General features: G+C 39.8%; 1 protein-coding gene and 1 long non-coding RNA gene across 4 annotated transcripts in view; one reads left to right on the top strand and one right to left on the bottom strand.

Annotated features, from left to right (window-relative positions):
* Positions 1–1,167: 1,167 nt before the first annotated feature.
* gabbr1b (gamma-aminobutyric acid (GABA) B receptor, 1b) overlaps positions 1,168–22,498 on the bottom strand; it is a 275,139-nt gene continuing 253,808 nt past the window's right edge. For all 3 annotated transcript variants that reach the window (XM_035992923.1, XM_031278814.2, XM_031278815.2), the window contains exons 22-24: positions 6,217–6,345; positions 4,698–4,841; positions 1,168–3,639 (exon numbers count right to left, since the gene is read on the bottom strand). In XM_035992923.1, the coding sequence (XP_035848816.1) occupies positions 3,352–3,639; positions 4,698–4,841; positions 6,217–6,345 (561 nt within the window). In that variant the 3' untranslated portion in view covers positions 1,168–3,351. The remainder of the gene's footprint in view (positions 3,640–4,697; positions 4,842–6,216; positions 6,346–22,498) is intronic.
* On the top strand, positions 13,493–13,659 carry LOC118493343. The gene is made up of 2 exons (XR_004895322.1): positions 13,493–13,562; positions 13,602–13,659. It is a non-coding gene; the product is annotated as an uncharacterized LOC118493343 (long non-coding RNA).

Genomic DNA, 22,498 nt, shown 5'->3' with positions numbered 1-22,498 from the left:
ATTAAAGTCACACAGCTGGACCCTCAATGAAAATAAAGACACAAGGAGAGACAGAAAGCCCCATGCTGTTACAAGGAAAATCTGATAGCAGCCTGTCGGTTTTGTTCTCAAGAATAGCTAGAAACTCTGTTTATTTATAGCTGTGGAGAAGGCACAAATGATGGCCTCTGTTACTAACTAACCATGGGGGATTTGATCGAACACTTTTGGTCAGACATGAAAAAACAAAAATCAATGACACACTGCTGTCCTTGTAAGTCATGTGCGGTTTTAGTCCATATTGTGGTGCTGCTCATATTTAAATTTCTATTGAATTTACTTTTTTAATCTAAATTTATATTTCATAAATTGAAAGATTGGCCATTGGCAATGTCACTTCTATGGGAGTTAGCATGACTTGTGGAATCAACACGTCCCCCTTCTAATCAATCTAAACATGCTCTTGTTAGGCCAGATTTGATTAACAAGAACATTGATAATTATATTTGATACTTAAATCTACATCTTTTTCATTGGTTGACTATGGTCCCCTCGACTCACATTCTCAGTACATGCCAGAATTATCTCTTGCTGAATAAATACAAAACTGAGGTGACTGTGTTTAGTGACCAAAATAAAAATCACAAAGGTTTTGATGGTTCAAAACATTGAGACTGTAGGTTGAAACAGTGCTGCTTTGTTTTAGCTCAGTCCCCTAAATGTACTGTCACAGAAAAAAAAGAACAGAATTGTAAATGCACTGTGTAACTTCTGTTAAATCTGTATCTATTTAAAAAAAGAAGACAAAAACTACTAAGAAATTATAACTACTCACTGATTCACTTGGACATGAAAATAATTCAGCTCCTGGAGAACAACTTCAAAAATCTTAAATATTGCATACCAACAAAATCTGACTGCATTAGCTTTTAAGCATTGTCAGTTGACAGCTGGTCCATTGAATTTCATTTCTGGTATTTATCTGTCTTGTCCACAGAGAACACGTAGCCTACAACCAGACACAACTGCAGCATAACATTAAACAAACACATAAGGTGTATAAATTGAGGCTTTTAGTCATGTATGCTCCTTCAGCTTTTGAGTGTGCCAGTCACAACTCTTAATACCTGACAGATGACAGCAGTGTCCTCAGCTTACTTTTCTTTTCAGCCCTAAATCAACAGGACTAAGTTAATCCACACTGAGGGGTTTAGCATGAACATGTGTACAACTATGTACAATGACTGAGCAGTCTCTTTGAACAGAGACTAATAATGTAAAAAAACACCATCAAACAGTTAACAAAAGAAGCCGAACCTATTTTGTTTTGGATACAACCAGTTACTTTGTCACAAAACTGACATCATCATGAAGTCTGTCCTTTTGTCCAGCCTCTTAGCACTATCTAAACACATTAGGAGGCAATATTTTAAGGTACAGATATAATAAATGCTTAACATCTTGGTCTCCAATGGAGCCTTAAGCCACACCCCCTATTAGCTACTGTTGCTATCTGTTGAACTTTTTTATTCTAGAACTTTAGTTTTCAATGATAATGTTAGCAGATTTACCAACACAATTCAAAGTCATTTTTAAACAATGGGACTTTGAATTCACACATAAGTAACCAAAAGCAGTCTTCTCAGGTCAGGTGTCTCTTTTGTCAGGTGAAATGACAACTGTCGGTAGCAGATTTTATTAGCCGTAGCTTGCTATGACAACTGTCGCTAGCAGATTTTATGGTCGCTAGCAGATTTTATTAGCCATAGCTTGCTAACTAACACCAACACAGTTATGGTAGAAGGGTTCATTTTGCTTCTAGCTGACTTGTTTTAAAATGAGAGGCTCTTCATGTTTGCATATGCACTTGAAGGCTACAGACATATCATGCTAAAAGACTGAGGCTAAAGCTACACAATACAATAACAAACAATATTAAATTCCTTGTGCTTTCGCTCTTGTGTTTTTGGTTTTGGAAGGGAGATAAAGAAAGATACCACCCTCCAAATGATTTGGATACCAAGTATCACTCTTAATAGAGCCCAAAAAACAGGTTTATCTGTCCTAACTTAAGCAGCAAAGGTAAGCATGTTAGCTTACTACATACAGTTGTGACCTAGCCTTACATCCAGAGCCAAGAGTCATTTGTTAACTTTATTATTTGGAGGGTTTACAGGTCCCTGTCTGGACTGGGACATGAGCCAGACCTGGATGCAACAATATTAGAGTTTAGGCAACGTTAGCAGCTCTCTTGTGCTTTTTATTATATTTAAGGTTTATGCTCTAGCCCTAAGAGGACTTGGATTGTCTCCACATGGCTCTAACAGACTGTGACCTCACCGGCTTGTTTACTTCATAGATGAGATGATGATCTATATGAACAACATACGAGAAACTCAAACAACATTTATTGCGTCTTGGAGTAAAACATACGACTGGCTGGAGAAGGATATGTCGATATGTAGTTGTTTAGGAACCAAAAACAGAACCGAAATTTAAATTTCGTAATGATTCCTTTGGAATCGGAATTTTGGAACTGGTTCTCTATACCCAACACTAGTTATAACAAAATAACAGTTTGATCTTACATTTTCATTTTCACACTGCACTATAATCCTAGGGCTAACTACCCTTCAGGATAAGAACAGTTCTGCTCCTTTATTTCAGTGTCTTCTCTATCAACTGATGGGGATGCTGACTTTTCCCCAGATACCTAGCTTTAGGCTGTTAGCACAATGCCATGTATCTAGGGTTAGGGTTAGGGTTAGCCTATATATTAATGTACGTTTGTATCTATATTAAAGACCCATCTAATGGGGTTTTATTTTAAAATGAGTCAGTTGGAGTTTACAACCAGCTAATAGATTGAATGTTAATTAGCAAAAAAAAAAATCATCTAAAACTAAATAAGTCTCCCAGTGACAGTTGTGATTTCAGACGACATATTCAACAGTTGCCACAAATGAGAAGCTGCTTTTGTCTTCTTTAATCTATAGACAAGGATTTTGGTGGTAAATCTGTAGTAAACTGCATTACGAGCAGTGTTACAATGGAAAGCTTGACAAGCAACTGTAGCTAAGGGGGCTAGTGCTTAGCGAACAGTCAATTCTGATTGCAAATTGTAGATGGCACATGATAAATCAATGGCAGATTAGAGGCAAAATTGTACGATTACCAGATGTGGGCGTATGTACATCCTTTTTCTGAGAGAAAAGGAAAATAACATATTGATTGATCAGCTCCAAAACTGGTTATCCTCCAGCCTCTGCTAATTGGTGTAACAAGTTTTGGAGTCAGCCCCTCCAACAGGTAATGATCTGGTTCTTTTTCAAATCTTTATGTAGTTATGAACCTCATTGCTGTCCTCATCCCTCACTTGTAGAGCAGCTGCAGCCGGCTAGTGTGGCAGTTATTTCGGCTGATCTTGCTGTCCGGCTGGTAGAGGCTGGATGAGTTGCCGAAGGACGGTGGGATGGGGTGGAGGTCAGAGATGGGGACGGGGTACCCTGGAGGAGGAGCCAGGGACCTGGGGTCACTCTGGGGAATGGCAGGAGATGAAGAGCTGTGATTCTGATTAGAGACAGTGGACGCTCTTCTCCTGGACCGCAGGGCTTGCCGCTCAGACAGCTGGTTTCTTAGCTCAGACACACGCTCTTCTTTCTGAGGGGACAAATGGGAACAACAACTTAATATTCTCTAGGGACAAGTCCTCTAATCCTCTACGACTGCTGACGGCTTATGTTTTAATTTTTTTTCGATAGTTCACAGGAGTTGTCTGGAAAAACTAGAAAAGGGGGATGAGCAAAGTTCCAGGCTAGTTTCAGACTGATTCCCTAAACACAGCTTGAAGTTAAAAAAATATTTGCTCACATCAAACGATTTATTTTCACAGGTTTTATAATATGTTGTCGAGATTTCTGTCTTCACACAAATACAATAGAAGTAAATGGAATTGAATGTGTTCTACTCAAAGCATTAACAAATTGAGTGTTTAACCCTTTGAACTGTTCAATAAAAAATGGTCCACCAGTGCTTATATTGGTATTTTGCGAGTATCTTCAAATGATTAATTTCTCTAAAATCAGTGAAGCCTAAGCTAAAGGGTTATGTAAGTCAATAAACCATAATAATTAAAAGTATTGAAATTGTGTCAAATACAAAAATCGGACGTGTTTTAATCGAATTTTACTAAATAAACACACAAAACACTCACTCAACTCATTTGGCAATGGCTGAATGTAACATTCATTAATATAAAAATGTTACACACTGAAGCTTTAAAGCTATAGTGCATTGTTTCTGTCGCCCCCTTGAGGAATTCTAAGTAATGACAACAAAACTTTCAGCACATGCACATGACACAAGCCTTCCGTGATCGCGCACCACCCATACCCCTCCTCCACGCAGTTATTTGTAACCAAAGAGGACAGGAGGATAAAAAAAAAAAAACATGATAGACTCTTCAGAAGACGTAATTATCTTCGGTCAATTTTCTGTGCGCGAAAGTCCCCGGACGACACCATTTTTCTAAACATAGCCATACTGACAAATACAGAGAGAGTTTTGTGGAGCTGATAGGCTTAATTAGCTTTGTAACAACTTATTTGGCTTGAATGTAATGGACATTCATTAATATAAAAAGTTACGCACTAAAGCTTTAAATATAAAGAAAACAAAAAATTGATTTTCACAGGAAAAAGAGAAAGGGCCTGGCTCACCTCCTGGATGATCTTCTGGAGCTCCTTGTTCTCTCTCTCCAGCTGTCTGGACTTCTCCTCATCATTGTTATTGGTAGACGAGCCAGTCTTCATGGTCTCCTGGGCATCTGACTGCCACTCACCCCGTGTGACCAGACGTCGCATCTGAAAATCATGCACAAGTTTCCCTTACTATACATGTGAAGATCTGTCCAGAATGTTCATCATGGGTCAGTTTTTGGATTGTATCCTGTCAGGGTGTTCTCATGAACCATTCGTACATATAGCTCTGAAAAGTAAAGCACTGTAATTGGCATGTATTCCATGTATTTATTGCTGCTGTTTACCACAGTGACTGCTGCCTGCTCTGCATGGGGTAAGAGGACAGGGTGGATGGCTGGGTCATAAAACAAAGGGCTTTCAAGCAGGGGAGTGTAGTTCCTGTCCTTTAATGTCTGTGTAATACGAATATTCTGCAATTTTTTTATATTCGAATAATATTTGAATATTTAATGCTCAAATGCAGTTGATGTTATAAATTTGTACTACACTCCTCAGACTTGTGTGGCATTGACAATACATAAGCCTGAGGAGTGTAGTACAAATTTATAACACAACAGCATGTGGTTGTTGTTACACGTTATGTCCACTAGAGGGACTTCTAACATTAGCCAAGAGTCCCGACCAAGTGCGTCTAAATGTGATGCTAAAGGAGACTTTTTGCGTCAACTGCAAATGCCAAAGGCACCTGACCTAGCGTCGCTATTTGACACGATGGGATTGAGTATGTGTTGCGGCTGCTCCAAGCTCCGTGCACTGTGGCCACGGAGGGAAGGCAAGCCACACACACTGAACTTCATCTGCAAACACTACCTACCCAGAGCTGGATTTAAATCATCAAAATATCAGTTTAAGTAAGTATGAGAGAAGTGTGTCTGTGTGTTACAGGGCTGGACTCAGGATGTGGTTAGCCTAGCTGAATTTAAAGACTGGAAGCAACAGAGAAAATTCCAAAATTCTAAAATACACTTAATAAGTTCACTATTAAAATATTGTATCTTGTTTGTTTTGCATGTCAGTGATGAACGTAAACGCAGCCAACGTATTGGCCTTATCAAGTGTTGGACCTGAGTGTGGCTGAATGGGAGCAAATTCCTGCAGCCAGGTTCAACATCTGGTTAAAGCCTGAAACCAGCAGAGTGGAGGCTGTTATAGCAATACATTATCTGCCCATGGAGTCACAAATTGTGTCAAATGTGACAAAATGTTGAGGTGTCACATGCCATAAAGTGTATGACCATGAACTCTCTCCTCTCTGTAAAATATTTAAAAATCAAACTGGTCTCGAGAAGAGTAAATGATTACACACAGTAAGTGAGTGTTGATGCTGACACAGCAAGGCAGGGCCAATCTGCAGCTCATTATGGGATATATTATACCAGCCTAGATTACTCAAATCCCTGATGAAAGGCAATCCATTACATCTGACACTTGGAGTGTTGCTGTAATCTGCAGGGAGGAGACAGTGCTCTGCTGTTACCTTGGGGACGAACAGAACCACCAGGGTGATGTAGACTGAGAAGACTATGGCCAAGGAAGCAAAGGCGAACGAGGCGTCCTGCTGAGAGGACAGGATCATGGTGACTGGAGCTGTTATCATACACAGTACCTGAGGGAAACAGTGGACAGAAACAACATGTTCACTTCTTTTATTACAGAAAAAGACACCGTGTACTTGTCAGGTCACTATGTGCTTGCACGTCAAAAAGGCAAAGCAGGTTCTTTTTTTATTTTGCCTTTATTCTTAAAATAGATGAATAATTAATGTTCCTAACAGTGAACTGACAGGTATCTGAGGAAAAGAAAGAACATTCTCTTCTTATTTTCATCCATTTTTCAGTTAAAGAAGGTGAATACTTTTATTTACAGATAACCGCTTTTAGGGTTGATAATAAATCGTGTTTGTGGTAAACGGACAGCTTCTGGGATAAAGTGCTGGAACATTCGGCGCCTGTAAGGTGTCATTCAAATCATTTGTGTGTCAATCCATTTCTGACAGATGGGAACACAGTGACGTTGACTGCTTTCAGTTTTGACCACCAAATAAAGTGATTTGGATAGAACCGAAATGATTACTATAGTTGACTATAAACAGAGAATTAATCAGCAACTATTTTAAGAATCAAGTCATTGTTTAAATCATTTTTTAAAGCAGAAATGGTAAACATCACAGTTCTTCTCAGATGTCAATATTTTCTGGTTTTCTAAGCCTTCTATGATAGTAAACTGAAACTTGTGATGGCCGTTTTTTGCTATTTGACTGATTGACTGCATGTATAGACCTGGCCTAATTCATTCATTAATCAAGAAAATAATGGGTAGAGAGATTGATTATAAATGATTGTTAGTTCCAGCCCTAGTTTAGTCTGTCTGATCGTCTGAGCAGTTTCCCAGAATTACTTTGGTGAGCACAATGTGATCATAACAAAAAAACACAAATAAGAACCAAGTTCTAATAATCCACAATTATCTTTCAAAACTCTTTGTTGAATGATCATTGTTGAACTGTTCATGAAAGTTAAAGCTTTAGACAGAACCCAAGAATTATGAAAACCAAATATACAAATGACCTCCCCATTCTTCTAAAGGCTAAGCTGAATAATGTTGCCATCTAGTGGTTCTTCTTGTTAATGCATTCTTATTATATAATTTTTTATATCATTGGCATACAACTACTTTATTTCTATTTATTTATATAGTTATTATTTGGTAATATTTACTTAAATATGTTTTATACAAACTAAAAAAACAAAACTCAAACACTTTCTCACTTTACTGCTGTGGGCGGTGATGGCGCAGTGGATATGACATATTCCTTTGGTGTGGGAGACCTGGTGTGAGCAAGACACTTAACCCCTAGTTGCTCCAGAGGAGTGTGACCTCTGACATATATAGCAATTGTGAGTCGCTTTGGATAAAAACGTCAGCTAAATGACATGTAATGTAATGTAATACTATTGGGTTGCTCCTCCAACATAACAGCTACTGACAAAAAACAGACAACTTTATATTATCAGCAAGACTCCAAGTTAGAGAAGAATGACATGAACACTGTTTTAATTCACAGTTGCAGTGATCAATGTACATGTAGCTTTGTTGATGTTGATGATAGGGTGACGATATGTCTTGCTTTTAAACGCAGGACTGCTAGAAAGAACGACAAGACCTGACATATACTTAGACTGCTTTTATCCTATAGACCTTCAACAATTAATGTTAAAGGTCTCTTCAGCTAAGCCATCTACCTGTCTCTTAGACTCCATCCCAACGAGGCTACTTAAAGAAGTGTTACCCATGGTTAACACTTCATTACTAGATATGATCAATAAGACTTTATTAACAGGTTATGTCATTTAAAGGAGCTGTGATAAAACCTCTTCTGAAAAAACCCACCCTCGATCCTGAGGTCTTAGCCAACTATAGACCTATATCTAACCTTCCATTTTCTCCAAGATCCTTGAGAAGGTAGTCGCTAGTCAGTTATGTGATTTTCTACATAGCAATAGTTTATTTGAGTCCTCAATTAAGGATTTAGAATGCATCATAGCACAGAGACGGCACTGGTGAAAATTACTCCGACTGTGTGTCGGAGTTCAGCGGCCGGTACTGCCTGGGTTGCTGCCTCGCCGCATGGCCTGTCTTCCTTCACAGACCCCAGCCTGCTGTGAGCTAGATGGAGCTCCGTCACAGCTGGCAGCCCACAGTGCTTGATACCCGCGCAAAGTCACCGTTTGTGGGTTTGTGGACTACCAAACGCCACTGCCCTGACAGAGCTCCCCTTATCCTGCTAAATGGCCGGTGTGTGTGAGTGAGAACGCGTTCAGCGATTCTCTTAACACATTTTTTATACTGTTTATTGATCCCCAATGGGGAAATTACAATTTACACTCTGTTTATTAGAAATCACTACACACAGGCCTGAAATACCTATTTATGCACAAATGGAGAGATGTCAGAGTGAGTGGGCTGCCAGTGCTGGACCAGCACCCTGAGCGGTTGGGGGGTACGATGCCTTGCTCAAGAGCACCTGGCAGTGCCCAGGAAGTGAACTGGCATCTCTCCAGCTACCAATCCACACTCTGTACTTTGGTCCGTACTGGGACTTGAACCGGCGACCCTCCGGTTCCCAACCCAACTCCCTACGGACTGAGCTACTGCCACCCAACGTTCCAGTTAATCTAATAATGGATATGTGTGTTGAGTTATTTAAACAAACGATCGGGGAAATAAATGCCTCTTGTCCGTGAGTCTCATTGATAGAGCCCGCAGCTGGCTGGAGCTCCATCAATGAGAGCTAGCTAGCCTCCTCGGGGTCATCCCTATGTTCCCCGCAATCTATCAATCTTTACGGTAGACCGGGGAATGTTCCCCAATCTGATACAAAGAGGGGAACATAGGACCCAGGGAACATAGGACCCGGGGAACACAGACACGCTCCCGCCTAGACCTCTGAAATTCACAAAAATGCATTAAATTGAAATCAGACACAATTGTTAGCTTTATAAGACCTTGGGGTACCTGTAATATAAGTGGCGTGACAAAATTCAAACTGTAAATATACTCTAGTTATGCCGAAAGTGTAGCTAACTAGCCGCGATCTGTACACATAGGATTGAAGGGACTAGCAGCTAACGAAACCCCTCATGTTCACAAAAATGCATTAAATTAAACCACACTATCACAGTATATTTCACATGGCAATGTCACCTTTTGGATTTTACCGGGCGGACGGGGTTTGCTGTAATGCTAGCTAGCTACTCAACGAGGCTGAGAGACGGGTGTGGGTGGGGATCGCAGGGGGACTCTCCGCGATGGCGATGATGTTCGATTGCTGTTGTCAGCAGCATGAGAACATCTTCCAGCTGCCAGATCTCACCCTTTACTTTTTTATAATCTTAACTATTCGTTTTGTTGCTTAACCCACCTTTTGTCGGGTTAATTTAGCTAGCTAACTGTAAAGACAGCTAAACGCGAAGGGGGGAGAAATTCGGCAGGGAGGAGATTTACGGTACAAACACCGGTAGCTAACATTATGGATGGCCGATGTTGTGACTAGGATGCCTGGGTCTGCTATTCTCTGCTGTTTCCCAACGCTTCATTAAACTGCCGTTAGCGTCGTAAGCACACGGCACTGGCTGGGAATAACGGTAACCAGCTATTGCTACATGTCCCGGCTGTGTTGTCAGCTATCATCCCGAATGAAGTCTCTTTGTGCCGGGGGAGTGAGGCAGGCAGAGCGGGGTGTGCTAGCTGGCTAAATTAGCATTAAATGAATCGCCTATCTATACAGCTAACGTTAACGTTACTAGTGAACGTATTCGTGGGTTAGTGCAGTGCTGCTTTTATCCATGGTCAAAACAATCATACTACTAATAACTTTATGAGCGTGATGAACAATGTTGTAACCCTATAATGTTATCCACCAAGCATTAGCTAGCATTAATGTTAGCCACTTGTCAACCAGCACATACATTGTAGTAACATTAAGCTGGACTAATATTGATATGTATCAATAAATAAGGTTTCTGCTGTATTACTGTGTTGCAAAGTGGCATGTAATTAATCACAAAATGATGCCTTTGGCAGAAAAAGCAGTGTTACAAGTATTTTTTTCTGTGACGTTGTACGATTTACAATTACTCTCGAACGTAGCACCTGGGTGCCCGTGTTTTGATGGAAGTTATGAGTAACTAGATGGTGAAAGGTTATATGACGTCACTGACGGGCGACTAAATGAAACGTGACGTGTCTGAAAATAAAATAACAGATTTCTCTTGGTTTGCCATTTGGTGCAAACATTTGGGATAGTGTAACTACACAACTCAAAAAATAGATAACATAGGTAAGGTCGTTTTTAGACATTTTAATGCAGAAAAGTTACATATTGTCAGGAACAGTTTAAACTCAAACAAAACTGAAGTTATTGTGCTGGGCCCTAAACACCACTGAACCTCATTATCCAAAGATATAGTTACTCGGTATTGCCCTGGCCTCCAGCACTACTGTCAGAAATCTAGGAGTTATTTTTGATCAGGCTATATCCTTCAACGCCCACTTAAAACAAACCTCAAGAACAGCCTTTTTCCATCTTCGTAACATTGCCAAAATTAGGCACATCCTGTCTCAAAACAATGCTGAAAAACTAGTCCATGCATTCGTTACTTCTAGGCTGGACTACTGTAATTCCTTACTATCAGGTTGCTCAAATAAGTCCCTTAAGACTCTCCAGCTGATCCAGAATGCTGCAGCACGTGTTCTGACAATAACTAAGAAAAGAGATCATATTTCTCCTGTATTAGCTTCTCTGCATTGGCTTCCAGGATTGAATTTAAAATCCTTCTCCTGACCTACAAAGCTCTAAATGGTCAAGCACCATCATATATTGAAGAGCTCATAGTGCCTTATTGTCCCATAGAGTACTGCGCTCCAAGAATGCAGTTATTTGTGGTTCCTAGAGAATGGGAGCCAGAGCCTTCAGCTATCAGGCTCCTCTCCAGCTCCCAGTCTGGGTCCAGGAGGGAGACACCGTCACCACATTTAAAAGTAAACTTAAAACTCTCCTCTTCGATAAATGTTATATTTAGGGAGTGAGGAGTTGCAGCGTTCAGCCAAACCGGCGGGGGAGGGTGTATGTCTGCAGACGCAGCACCCCTTCTTTTCTCTGCTTCTCTTCATAGTCGTTAGATTAATCTACCATATAACCAATGATATAAAGTAAAGGGAGGCAGGCCAGTACAGCCCAATCCGGCAGGGGAGAGTTCTAGCCCAACCAGGCTCCTCTCCTTAACCTGTCTCTCTTAATTATGCTTTTATAGTTTTAGACTGCCGGGGGACTTCCTTTGACACACTGAGCTTCTCTCTCCTCTCTCTTTCTATCTGTGCGCATCCATGTCCCAGAAATGCTTGTTACTAGCAGCATGGTAGACAGATCTAAGACGTTAAAGATGAAAAGTTATTAAAAGAAAAACTTTTCGTCATAGGACATGGCCGTGGCGGGGAGGCCATTTTGTGCGTTTCGCCATCAAAACAGGAAGTGGGTGTAACTTGAGTGTACATTGTCCAATTGGTTCGAAACTTTTCAGGATTCATAAGAGTCCAACCCTGACGACATTTACAGGCCGATATTGGCTCAAAGTCATAGCGCCCCCTAGTGGCAACAGGAAGTAGACCTAAAAGTCAAGGTGCTATACTTTAACAAACTCCTCCTAGAGATTTCATCTGATGGACTTCAAATTTGGTCTGTACCATCTTAAGACCTTGACGATGAAAAGTTATTAAAAGCAAAACTTTTCATCCAATGGTGTGGGCGTGTTTTATCAATGAACGAAGAAGTTGTTGTAACTTTAGTGTACATTATCCAATTTCGCTGAAATTTCTCACGATTGACAAGGGTCCAGACCTGAGGACATTTATAGACCAAAATTGACTTTTGGTCATAGCGCCCCCCGCTGGCAACAGGAAATCAGCCTTATATGACAAACATCATCCGATTTACATGAAACTTATAATGTGTGGTCTACATGCGATACTGAGCCGCCCCCTATACTTTAACCATGCCCACTTACTAAGGCCACGCCCCCTTTCATAACATTTGAATCGTTTAAGGTCTTGTGTGAGGTGTCATTGAACTCAGCAGAGAGTTCCTTCTTCATTGCTGATGGTTTAGCCCGCCCCCTATGCTTAAGCCATGTCCCCTTTCATAACATTTGAACCGTTTAAGGTAGACCCTTGTGTGAGGTATCATTGAACTCAGCAGAGAGTTCCTTCTTCATTGGTGATGGTTTGGCCTGCCCCTTATGCTTAAACCACGCCCCTTTCATAACTGGTGACCCATTTAAGGTAGAGTCTTGTGTGAGGTATCATTGAACTCAGCAGAGAGTTAAAGCTTGCAGCTTTAATTATGATTTGATACTATAAATAAAATTGAATTGAATTGCTTTATGTATAATTTATGTATGCCATACTATAATCTGCTGTGTATCTTGTGTGCTTTTTATACATGTATCTATGTTTTTCTGCTTTATGCCTGCTGCGACACAAATTACCCTATGGGACAAATAATAAATTGATTGAATTCTCCATCTATCTGCATTAAGGACGGCATTATAATTTCTTGAATTTAATTTACTGTATGTATCTCGTATGATTGTGGTATGTACGGGTATGGTCCATTTGGCAATGCAAGATTCATTTCTGTCATACCAACAAAGTTTAATCTGAATCACAAGGAGAATGGCAGCATGGGCGTAAATCTGATCTAACAGTAGGGGGGGACAATAAACATAAAATTTCTGAAGAGCAATTTTTGAAGGGGACACAAATAATACAGCCACAATTATACTCGTAGAGGACATGTGTACACAGAGGAAAGCCTTAATACTACTATATATATATATATATATATATATATATATATATATATATATATATATATATATATATATATATATATATATAGACTGTACCATTATCTTCTTTTCAGTGTTTCTCTTGATTCAATAAAAAAGCTGACTAAATTGACCGAAATATTCTTCTTTAATTAAGTTGTTTATAATCAAGCCACAAAAATACCTTAAAACATAATGACTTATTTTGAAAAAGTGTCCCCATATAAAAGAAATACAATGCTTTTGTACACTTGTTAAATTAGCTGATCATAATGTAAATTAGTGAGCCACTGGTAAAGCTCATCTGCTCACCCTGACAGCCACACAGCTCCAAAAATATGAACTGAGCTCAACACACTTACCTGAGACTCTACAGCTGACTGTCCCTGGTCTCCCTGAGACTCTACACCTGACTGTCCCTGGTCTCCCTGTTCCTCAGGTCTTTCTGTCTCCTTTGCCTGGTCTCCCTGTTCCTCAGGTCTTTCTGTCTCCTTTGCCTGTGACATAGTGACGTTAGTATTTCCATAAGCATCCATTCTGATTCTCATTCTCATTCAAGATGTTACCAAATTGTCTTGATATGAGGACTTATTGTACTTACTTGGCGTTTTGGTGTAGGCCTACTGAAAAAGGATCTTATGTCTGTTTTTCTTTTCTCTGTCATTTTTAACAACAACACAAATCTTTAACGTCAGATGTCTAAATATGAGTTAGTTTCATAGGTTCACCACGTAGTCATATTATGACTACGTGGTCAATTATAAAATGATCTTGCGTCCTCCACATAAATATTAGGTTTCTTCTGGGACAGAGAATATATATTTAACTGATCAGCCACTTAATTTCATATTGAGAAAAACACAACTGTAGATCTGCAATATTAACCCTAATATCAGTTCACACACATAACATTAGGCTTATCGCCGTGGTAACGTTAGTTGTAGTGGGTGCATTTCTATCCAACAAGCTATAAGCTAGGTAACGTTACATTATATTACACTAACATAGCAAACTTTTTTGTCATGACTAATTCATTAATTACTCACGCTACTCATTTGGCATTGATTTCCTTAAAAAAATATCGATATAAACTAAAAAATAATAATTGGGGGTATGCATCACTTTCAGCTGTTTTAGATTACTTACTTAAATTACTACGTGCCGGGACACCCCTGTACCTGGCGGCGTATTGAGCTTATTTAAATTTGAATTTTATTATGTATTACTACATAATACATTTTGTATAAATGGTCTGTATTTGTCTTGTGATTTGTCTTAAATGTAATAATATTTTTACTGACAAAAATTGCCAATAAGAAATTAACGGTATCGGTATCGATATCAATGAAAATACAAGAAAAAGTATCGGTATCGTATCGAATCCTAAAAGTGTGGTATCGCCCATCCCTAGTCACCACCCGATGTGTGAGTCTAGCGCAGATCCTACACCATGCAGTGGACCAAACCACTGTGAGGCAAGGGAGGGGGGAAATGTTTCTAAACATAAAAAGCATTTTTTGGGGTTTGTATTGTTTTACTGCTTGTTAAGTATATATCATTATGTTATTTACAATACACAACATTGTTTTAATGATATTTCTAGGGGGGGACAACCCTTAGATGGGGGGGTCCTGACCCCCCGACCCCCCTGGGATTTACGCCCTTGAATGGGAGTGAGAGAGAGGTGGCAGGGAGAGAAGAGACAGAGAACGACATCAAATGAAACACGAGAGAGATGGAGGCGAGGCTGGAAATCAATACATATTGATCAACAGTCAGTCATCTCCGTGCAAAAGCTGGAAAATCCCATCCAGACTGGCAAATGGAAGCAGCAGTCTGACGCCTGCAGCAGCCATGTTTTCTCTGCTGTGTCATTATTCACACACAGCGATGCACAAACACAATCCTACCCTCCTCTCACACATAATCTGTCCAATTCATTTCACCAACCTCACTGGCACAAATGACATTTCTGTGCACTGTGGGATTCTTGGGGGAACTCCTGTCCTTTATCTGGAGACAGACTGTTTTCTACAGTCTGCAGCCTGTACAGAGAAAACTTTAAAGGATATCCATCCATCCATCCATCCATCCATCCATTCATCCATTCATCCATCCATCCATCCATCCATCCATTCATCCATCCATCCATCCATCCATCCATCCATCCATCAATCCGTCCATCCACCCATGCGACCATCCATTCATCCATCCATCCATCCATCCATCCATCCATCAATCCGTCCATCCATCCATGCGACCATCCATCCATCCATCCATCCATCCATTCATTCAATTATTCATCATCCATCTATTTATCCATCCATCAATCCATCCATCCATCCATTCAATTATTCATCCATCCATCCATCCATCCATCCAAGAGCAAGGCCTAAGTGCATAAGTTTGTCCACCATTCCGAACCTGGTTCCAGACCTCTGAATCTCAGTTTGTTCAATGGTTCAAATATGTCTGATGATGTGCTCCCTGGTTGTAGAAATGAATGAATGAATCAGAGCTTTGTAGACAAGATAAAGAATGGAAATGGCATTTTTCTAGTTCACTAACTATGGGAATTATGATAAAAATGACAGAAAATTGGCCACAAATAATTTGACAAGCATGGATAAGATGGATTTAGCTGTACAGGTTGTTGTAAGTCAAGTTACTGCAGAGCAACTCTTAAATCGATATATGCTTTGTATGTTGTAAAAAAAAAAGTTCAGTGAACTGCTTCTAGTAACCTCTACTACAGCTTCAGTGTTGACTGAAAATGATGAAAATGAAATTTCATTATTCCATCATTGTTACCCTCCTGCCCTGACATTTCCAAAATTCCTATTCAGTACATTCCTATATTGCCATAATGACAGAATCATGTTTATTTGCCAGGAGCAGCGCCAACTAACGTTGGTCCTGAGTTGCAACTTAGAATCAATAAATGTCAAGTTGTCATAACACGAACACCTCAAACAATACCAATTTTGCATTAAAAGTGATAATATAAATAATATACTGAATGACACTTAATGACACCAGTCATAAACACTCATAAAGACACCTTCATGTTCATGACAGGTGTCATGTCACTTATGCACACCCGTTCAAATAAAGTGTTACTCTACTTTCTCCAACAGAAATAGTCCCTATGAATTATGGACTATTTCCTGCTCCAAAAGGAGCATGCGACCACTTTTATGCTTTGATCCAAAACATGTAGAAGATCCAATAAATAGATCCCAGAGCTAACCAACATTTGTAGAACGCAGCGCTAGGATCAAACTAATTTGTTTAGAAAGAGAGGGGATGACAGGCCACTCATTCATGGAAATCAGACCAAAGCAGGAGGAAGAGAGGAAACAGCAATAAACACAAGACTTTACCAATTTGCATTCCACCCACTCAGTTTAGGCTTAAATTGTGTTCAGTGCTTGATGGATAATCCTCAGAGATGAATTAAAATACAAAAACAGAAATGACAATCACAAAATCAGCCGTACTGGAGATGTTGCTGATTAAAAAGCTTTTGAGAGTGTGTGTGTGTGTGTGTGCGTGTGTGTGCGTGCGTGCGAGCGTGCATGTGTGTGTGTGTGTGTGAGTGAAAGAGAATGGCATTTCAAACCAGCAGCAGATGCCTCCCTTGTCTTTTTCGTCTTGCAGAGCGGAATACTTTGTGATTTGTCGAATAAAATTTGATTACAGTGAAAGGACATCTTGTTCTTGGATACACATTAAAAAGCTCAACAATTGACTACTTTATCTGGCGGTGTGACAGAGCGAACAGGCCCAGCCAATTATAGACAGAGAGCAGTTATGTCTTTGAAGAATATTTGAGGGGAGAATGTCAGTTATTCACACTGAGCAGTTTAAACTCCTACAGAAACCAGAGGCCTGTACTACGAAGCAAGATTTGGCGTTAACGAGGTAACTTCAGGTTCAACACAGGGTTTTGTGTATCACAACAGTGGATCACTTGTTACCGGGTTAAATCGCTGTGGTAATTTATGATGACTGCCTAACTTGCTTGGTTATGTTGGAGATTAGCCCCGCCTACTGACCAATCAATACTCGATTGATAACGGTGTCACCGTTCTTAGAAGGTCCGGTGGAGCTTGGTGCGCGGAGAGAGAGAGAGAGAGGTGCGCTCATAAAAGTTAAAACATTGAGAGACCGACAACCCCGTTAACATTCCCTGATGGGTATTTTTATGAAGATATAGATTTTTAGCGGAGGGAATTGTGTATAGGCTATTTGTCGGCTTCTTGAGCCGTGTGTTGCCAATGCACACATTGTTGAATTATTTTTTTTTATTTAGTTTTCACATTTTTTATTTGCTCTCATGATCGCTTACCACTGCCAGGGTTGCAACTGAAAGAATAGGCTACAGCAACGACAGTTTATGGAAAGCACAAGTGTAATTATGGTCAGATCTTGTTGTACCTAACTAATGGGGAAGTGATATTGATAAACGTTGTGATTTACACATTTACAGCGTCGGCTATTTTTTTGCTAGCTGTCCTTCCTATTTTAGGAAGCAGCGAGTGTTTTGCGTTTTGCCTGTAAAACTGTGTCTGTGTTCTTCATATTTAGTGATAAAATATGCGGCTCTGGTAGATGTTTGCGATTGGTCATGCTGTGCAAACACAGCCTCTTTTATGTGAACGCACGCGTCGCTGGATTGGGAAACCCTGGGTTGATTGAACTAGTTGTTAACCACCGTCGTGTCACAGCTTTTGCGGGACTGCGGTTGTTAGGTTAGGTGAAGCCGGGTAACTAAAATAAATCCAGGGCATTGAGAACTTGCTTCGTAGTACAGGCCTCTGTACCTTTTCTGCCTATACTTTTAGAAAGACAGAACTCAAAGTTCTGAATTTTAGAAGCAGTGCAACTGCTTATTAAAGCCCAACTGATAAACAGCCAATATTATGTGCTGGTTTTCACATATCACAGATATATTGTATAATAAATACCAAGAGGTATGCTCACGTTAATTTAGAAACTGTGTCTGCAGGCCATCCTCATTCACTGTTTGTACATATACCTACGAAAAGTAATGTACTCTAAAAAGTACAACCCAGGTATTCATTTAGATCCATATTTTTTGTTAGGCAGCAACCTCTAGTGGCCATAGTAATTATAATGGGAGCAAAGGAGGAAGTCAGGTGACATAGTATTAGAGCGATGAAGTCCACATAAGGGGAAGGTCAGGGTGCTGGATGGTTTCAAAAACTGGACTTTCACCCAGGAGACCGCTGTTAGCGTCCCCTGTGAAACAAAAAGTCAACGTTGTTATTATAAGTAATGTTCGTAAGTTAACTTGTAAGTTTGGCTTCACATAGTGACGGTGAACGTGACGTAGTTATGTATGGAAGTACTTATTTTAAACCAAACCATGATTTCTTGTTTCCAACCCTAACCAAGTAGTTTTGGTGCCTAAACGTAACGGTCACGTCATCTTCGCGCTCCGGTCACTGTGTCACAGCGTTACATAGAACGGTCATATTTTGATTAATTCCGACCTTACACCAAACAACTTTTAAAGCGATTCAACTGTCGCAGATTCATTTCCAATATCTGAATGAAATCCTGAGAGTCTTGCTAGAGTTGTGGCGCTCCAGTCGTCTCAATCGTTTTGTGTAAGGTGGTCATAAAACTCAGTCCTAGTCATTGTGTCTTTTTCCCGTCTAGACATTCAGACGACATCAAACGTGTTTGATATTATCTTAAGTTTTAAGTCTTGGTGGTAAGAAGTTAAATCATGTGAACATTGTCAACAACCAATGGGTGCACTCCCTCCAACATAAAACAGGAAGCAACAAATGGCTAGAGCTAAACACTAAAGAGAGAAAGTTGACAATTTTCAACCCTTCTGAAGTGTGTCATTCAACGGGAGATTTAACGGCGGATAAACACAGACCTCCGGCTACTGGAGACATTCATCTGCATGTACGGCAGAACAGAAAATATGCAAACTTTCCCTTAAGTTACCAGCTAACGCAAGCGGTAGCTAGCTTGCTTACATTTTTCAAAACAAATCTAGTTGTAGTCTTGCAATGTGTGACTCTGCAAGATCCCCAGTCTTGTATGACAGTCTTTAACATTAGATGTGAGATGGTGTCAGGCTTTAGTCTTTTCAAAGTCTGTTCAAAGTCTTCTAATGTATGAGTGTATACGATGTCATACAACCTGTTGTATGAGAATACTCCATTGCAAAGTTTTTCCACCAAGTTTATTTTTACACTGTAAAATATCCTGCTCACTACAAATCTTGGTCTGAATTCTTTTATAACCAAATTTAAGAGCTCTTTATCAAAAATGTTTGTTCACATTATGTTAAAAAAAACAGGTCATCTTCAAAAATCAAGTATCAGATGGGCTTTACTGCATGTAAGTCAATGCAAAGACTTAAGAGCCAGGAGGATCCAGTTTTATTTTGGCTCGGGTCTACACCTTCAAATGTATTTAGAGTAGGGCTGTCAAACGACTAATTTTTTTTAATCGCGATTAATCGCTGAAAAAAGTATATAGTTAATCGCGATTAATCGCATATTTAATCATATGATTAAAATTCTATTATTTTGCATTTCAGAACAGTTTTTAAGTACATATTAAGAATTTAAAGCGATTTTTACCAGTGTATCTTGATTGGGAATCAAATGAATGCAAAGAAAGTTACTTTATGAACTTGATTTTAAGATTTGTAATTATTTATTTACTGTAAACAAAAGAAAAATGTGTGAATCTGTCATTATTGCACAATTCCTCCAAGTACCTAACTAAAAAACTAAAAATCCCTATCCATACTAGCGTCAATGTTTGTTTAGTAACTCCTAAATAATGTTGATAACTCACTGACGTCCAGTGATCACCGGTTAATGAGCAGCTCATTTCTGCACAAGTCTGTGTTAACACAGCCCATCTCCACTCTTACCCGGCGACAGAGAAACAGGCTGGATAGTCCGGTACACTGTTGTTTCCACAAAAACAAAAACACAGCAGTCTCTGAACTCGCGTTGGGAGCATAGACTGTATATATTAGTGGACAGCGCATCCGGTTCAGCAAAATGCGGCAAATGCGGAAGTGCCTTAAACCTGCATTCTATCTGAATTCCAGCAGGGGGCGACACGTGCGGTTGCAAAAAGGAGGTCCGTTTCTATAGAAGTCTATGGCAAAATGACCCACTTCTCACTTGATTTATTACCTCAGTAAACATTTCAATTAAGAGTTTATATTCTCAATCGCTAGTTTTAAGTCTTCTGCAACACAGAATGATGTTCATTTTTTGAATTATGGTCTCGTTGATTTTAAAATCGGCGATAAAGCAGGGGATGTTTTAGGGCGTGGCTATGATGTGATTGACAGTTCGCGGCCTGTCAATCATGACAGAGGTTTAGCAAAGCTTATCCATGGCATGTAAACTTCACTTTGGGGGTTGACCAGCTTTCGTCTTCGTGACTGTGACAGTTGGTCGCCTAATAATGTCTTGTTCAACGTTCGGTTGTACGACAAGACACTCAAAGGAGTCGGCAGTTCAGTTTTTCCGGTAAGTAACGTTACATTTTGTTTTAATACCGTTTTTCGTTAGCCAACGTTAGCATCCCAATGAATATCAGTTAGCTAGCTAGATTGCACCTTGCTAACCAAGCTAGCGGGCTAACTAATAACGTTATGCAGACCAGACCGTATAAGCGGATTAAAATTAATATATTTAACGTTACAGTCGTATACAGTAGGTATGCACAACGGTCTCTCCGGTAATCTGTTTTTAACCATATGTGATGTTATTGCTAATCGATGCGCATGTAATGGTAATGTTAGCTTAAAGTCAAAGCCTGATATAGCTAACGTTATAGTGCAAATTCATATAAATCCTATTCGTACGGGATTAGAATCATTTTGGGACCGCGTGTGATTTAGAAAGTACCCCCTCACATCTGAGTTTTGTGTGGGGCATTCGCACGGGACAAGCGGAGATGCTTTTACTTGAATATACTGAAATATATGTACCCCGCCCGAGAGTTGGGCAACGTTACCCGGAGGCGCCCGAAGGACAGGCACAGACACCCACACAGCATCACCGTCACCCTCACCTCGGACAAAGCCGCGCTGGAGCGCGTCGACGGACGGGGCAGTAGGCCAGAATATCCGTTTTTGCAATAAAATGTCGCACATGAAAAAATATATATATTATTGTAAAGTTACATAAGTGTTCTATCTTGAAAAATCTTCAGTTCTGCAGCCAAATGTATTGTATAAAGCACCAGGTTCAATATTCTTTTCTCAAAATTCTAAATACATTATTTCAGACTGTTAATGTACCTAACAAGCATGCTGTTGCAGGAGTTACTAACCACTGTTGTTGATGCTGTTACACTGAGGTCTTTCTTCCACTTACTGTAGTTGTGTCTGCTAATCTATTTGAAGACCTTCTGTCAGCACATTTAGTCTGTTTTAAGATGAGTCACATACATGTTACAATCTATATTTACAAATTCTGTTTATTACTAAAATCTAAGTAATGTAAGTGTTGCGTACAATACACATTGTCTAAGATAAATTTGACATGTAGGAGTATGTTTACTTAATACTGCATGTCTTCAACTGAAGCATGCCTTGTACAAGCTCATATATTAATATAATTCATTGTGATCTACCATCTCTTAACTACATGTTTGTCTTTACAAAGGTATCCACACTGAAAACTGAATGACCAGAGCCAGAGGGAAGACCTGGTGTATAGAGCAGCGTATTTGGTGCCATTCATCTTGTTGTGGAAAACAGATTGCATTGACCACATCCAAAGTTCTCAAATGTGTTCTGATTATAATGATGCCAGAAAATCATTTTCGGTTCAGCTTCTTCTGCTGAAAGGACAGACCAACTTTTAGCACTTTAGCAGTCATTGGTATTTAGAGGTTTAAAATGTGAGTCCTGTAATAGATGTGTCCTCTTGTGTTACTGTTAGGCCTGCTGCTCCTAGGTAGCTTCTCTGTCTCTCCTCCCTCCCTCTCTCTGTCTGTCTCTCCTCCCTCCCTCTGTCTGTCTCTCCTCCCTCCCTCTGTCTGTCTCTCCTCTCTCTGTCTGTCTCTTATTGCAGGAGTGGAGTCTAGAGGGTGGGAGTCTGGGTTCCAGCTGCCTCTCATCTACCACAATCAACCAACAATTTGTGTTAATACTTTTGTTATAATGAATTTGCAATAACCTTACACAGATTAAACAGCACCTAGTGCATTTTCAATTACCTACTAAACACTTGACTATGTATGTCAAAATAAATATGTCTATAAATTAATCTAAAAGGATTTTGGTGAAGTGTTTTCATGGTGATTAAAATTGTACATAAAGACACACAAGAAAAGCACAAACTACATTTC

The sequence above is a fragment of the Sander lucioperca genome, chromosome 16 (genome assembly GCF_008315115.2).
Source record: "Sander lucioperca isolate FBNREF2018 chromosome 16, SLUC_FBN_1.2, whole genome shotgun sequence".
NCBI classification, from domain to species: domain Eukaryota; kingdom Metazoa; phylum Chordata; class Actinopteri; order Perciformes; family Percidae; genus Sander; species Sander lucioperca.
The sequence above is the reverse complement of the archived record's forward strand: the minus strand, read 5'-3'. Positions and strand labels throughout refer to the sequence as shown.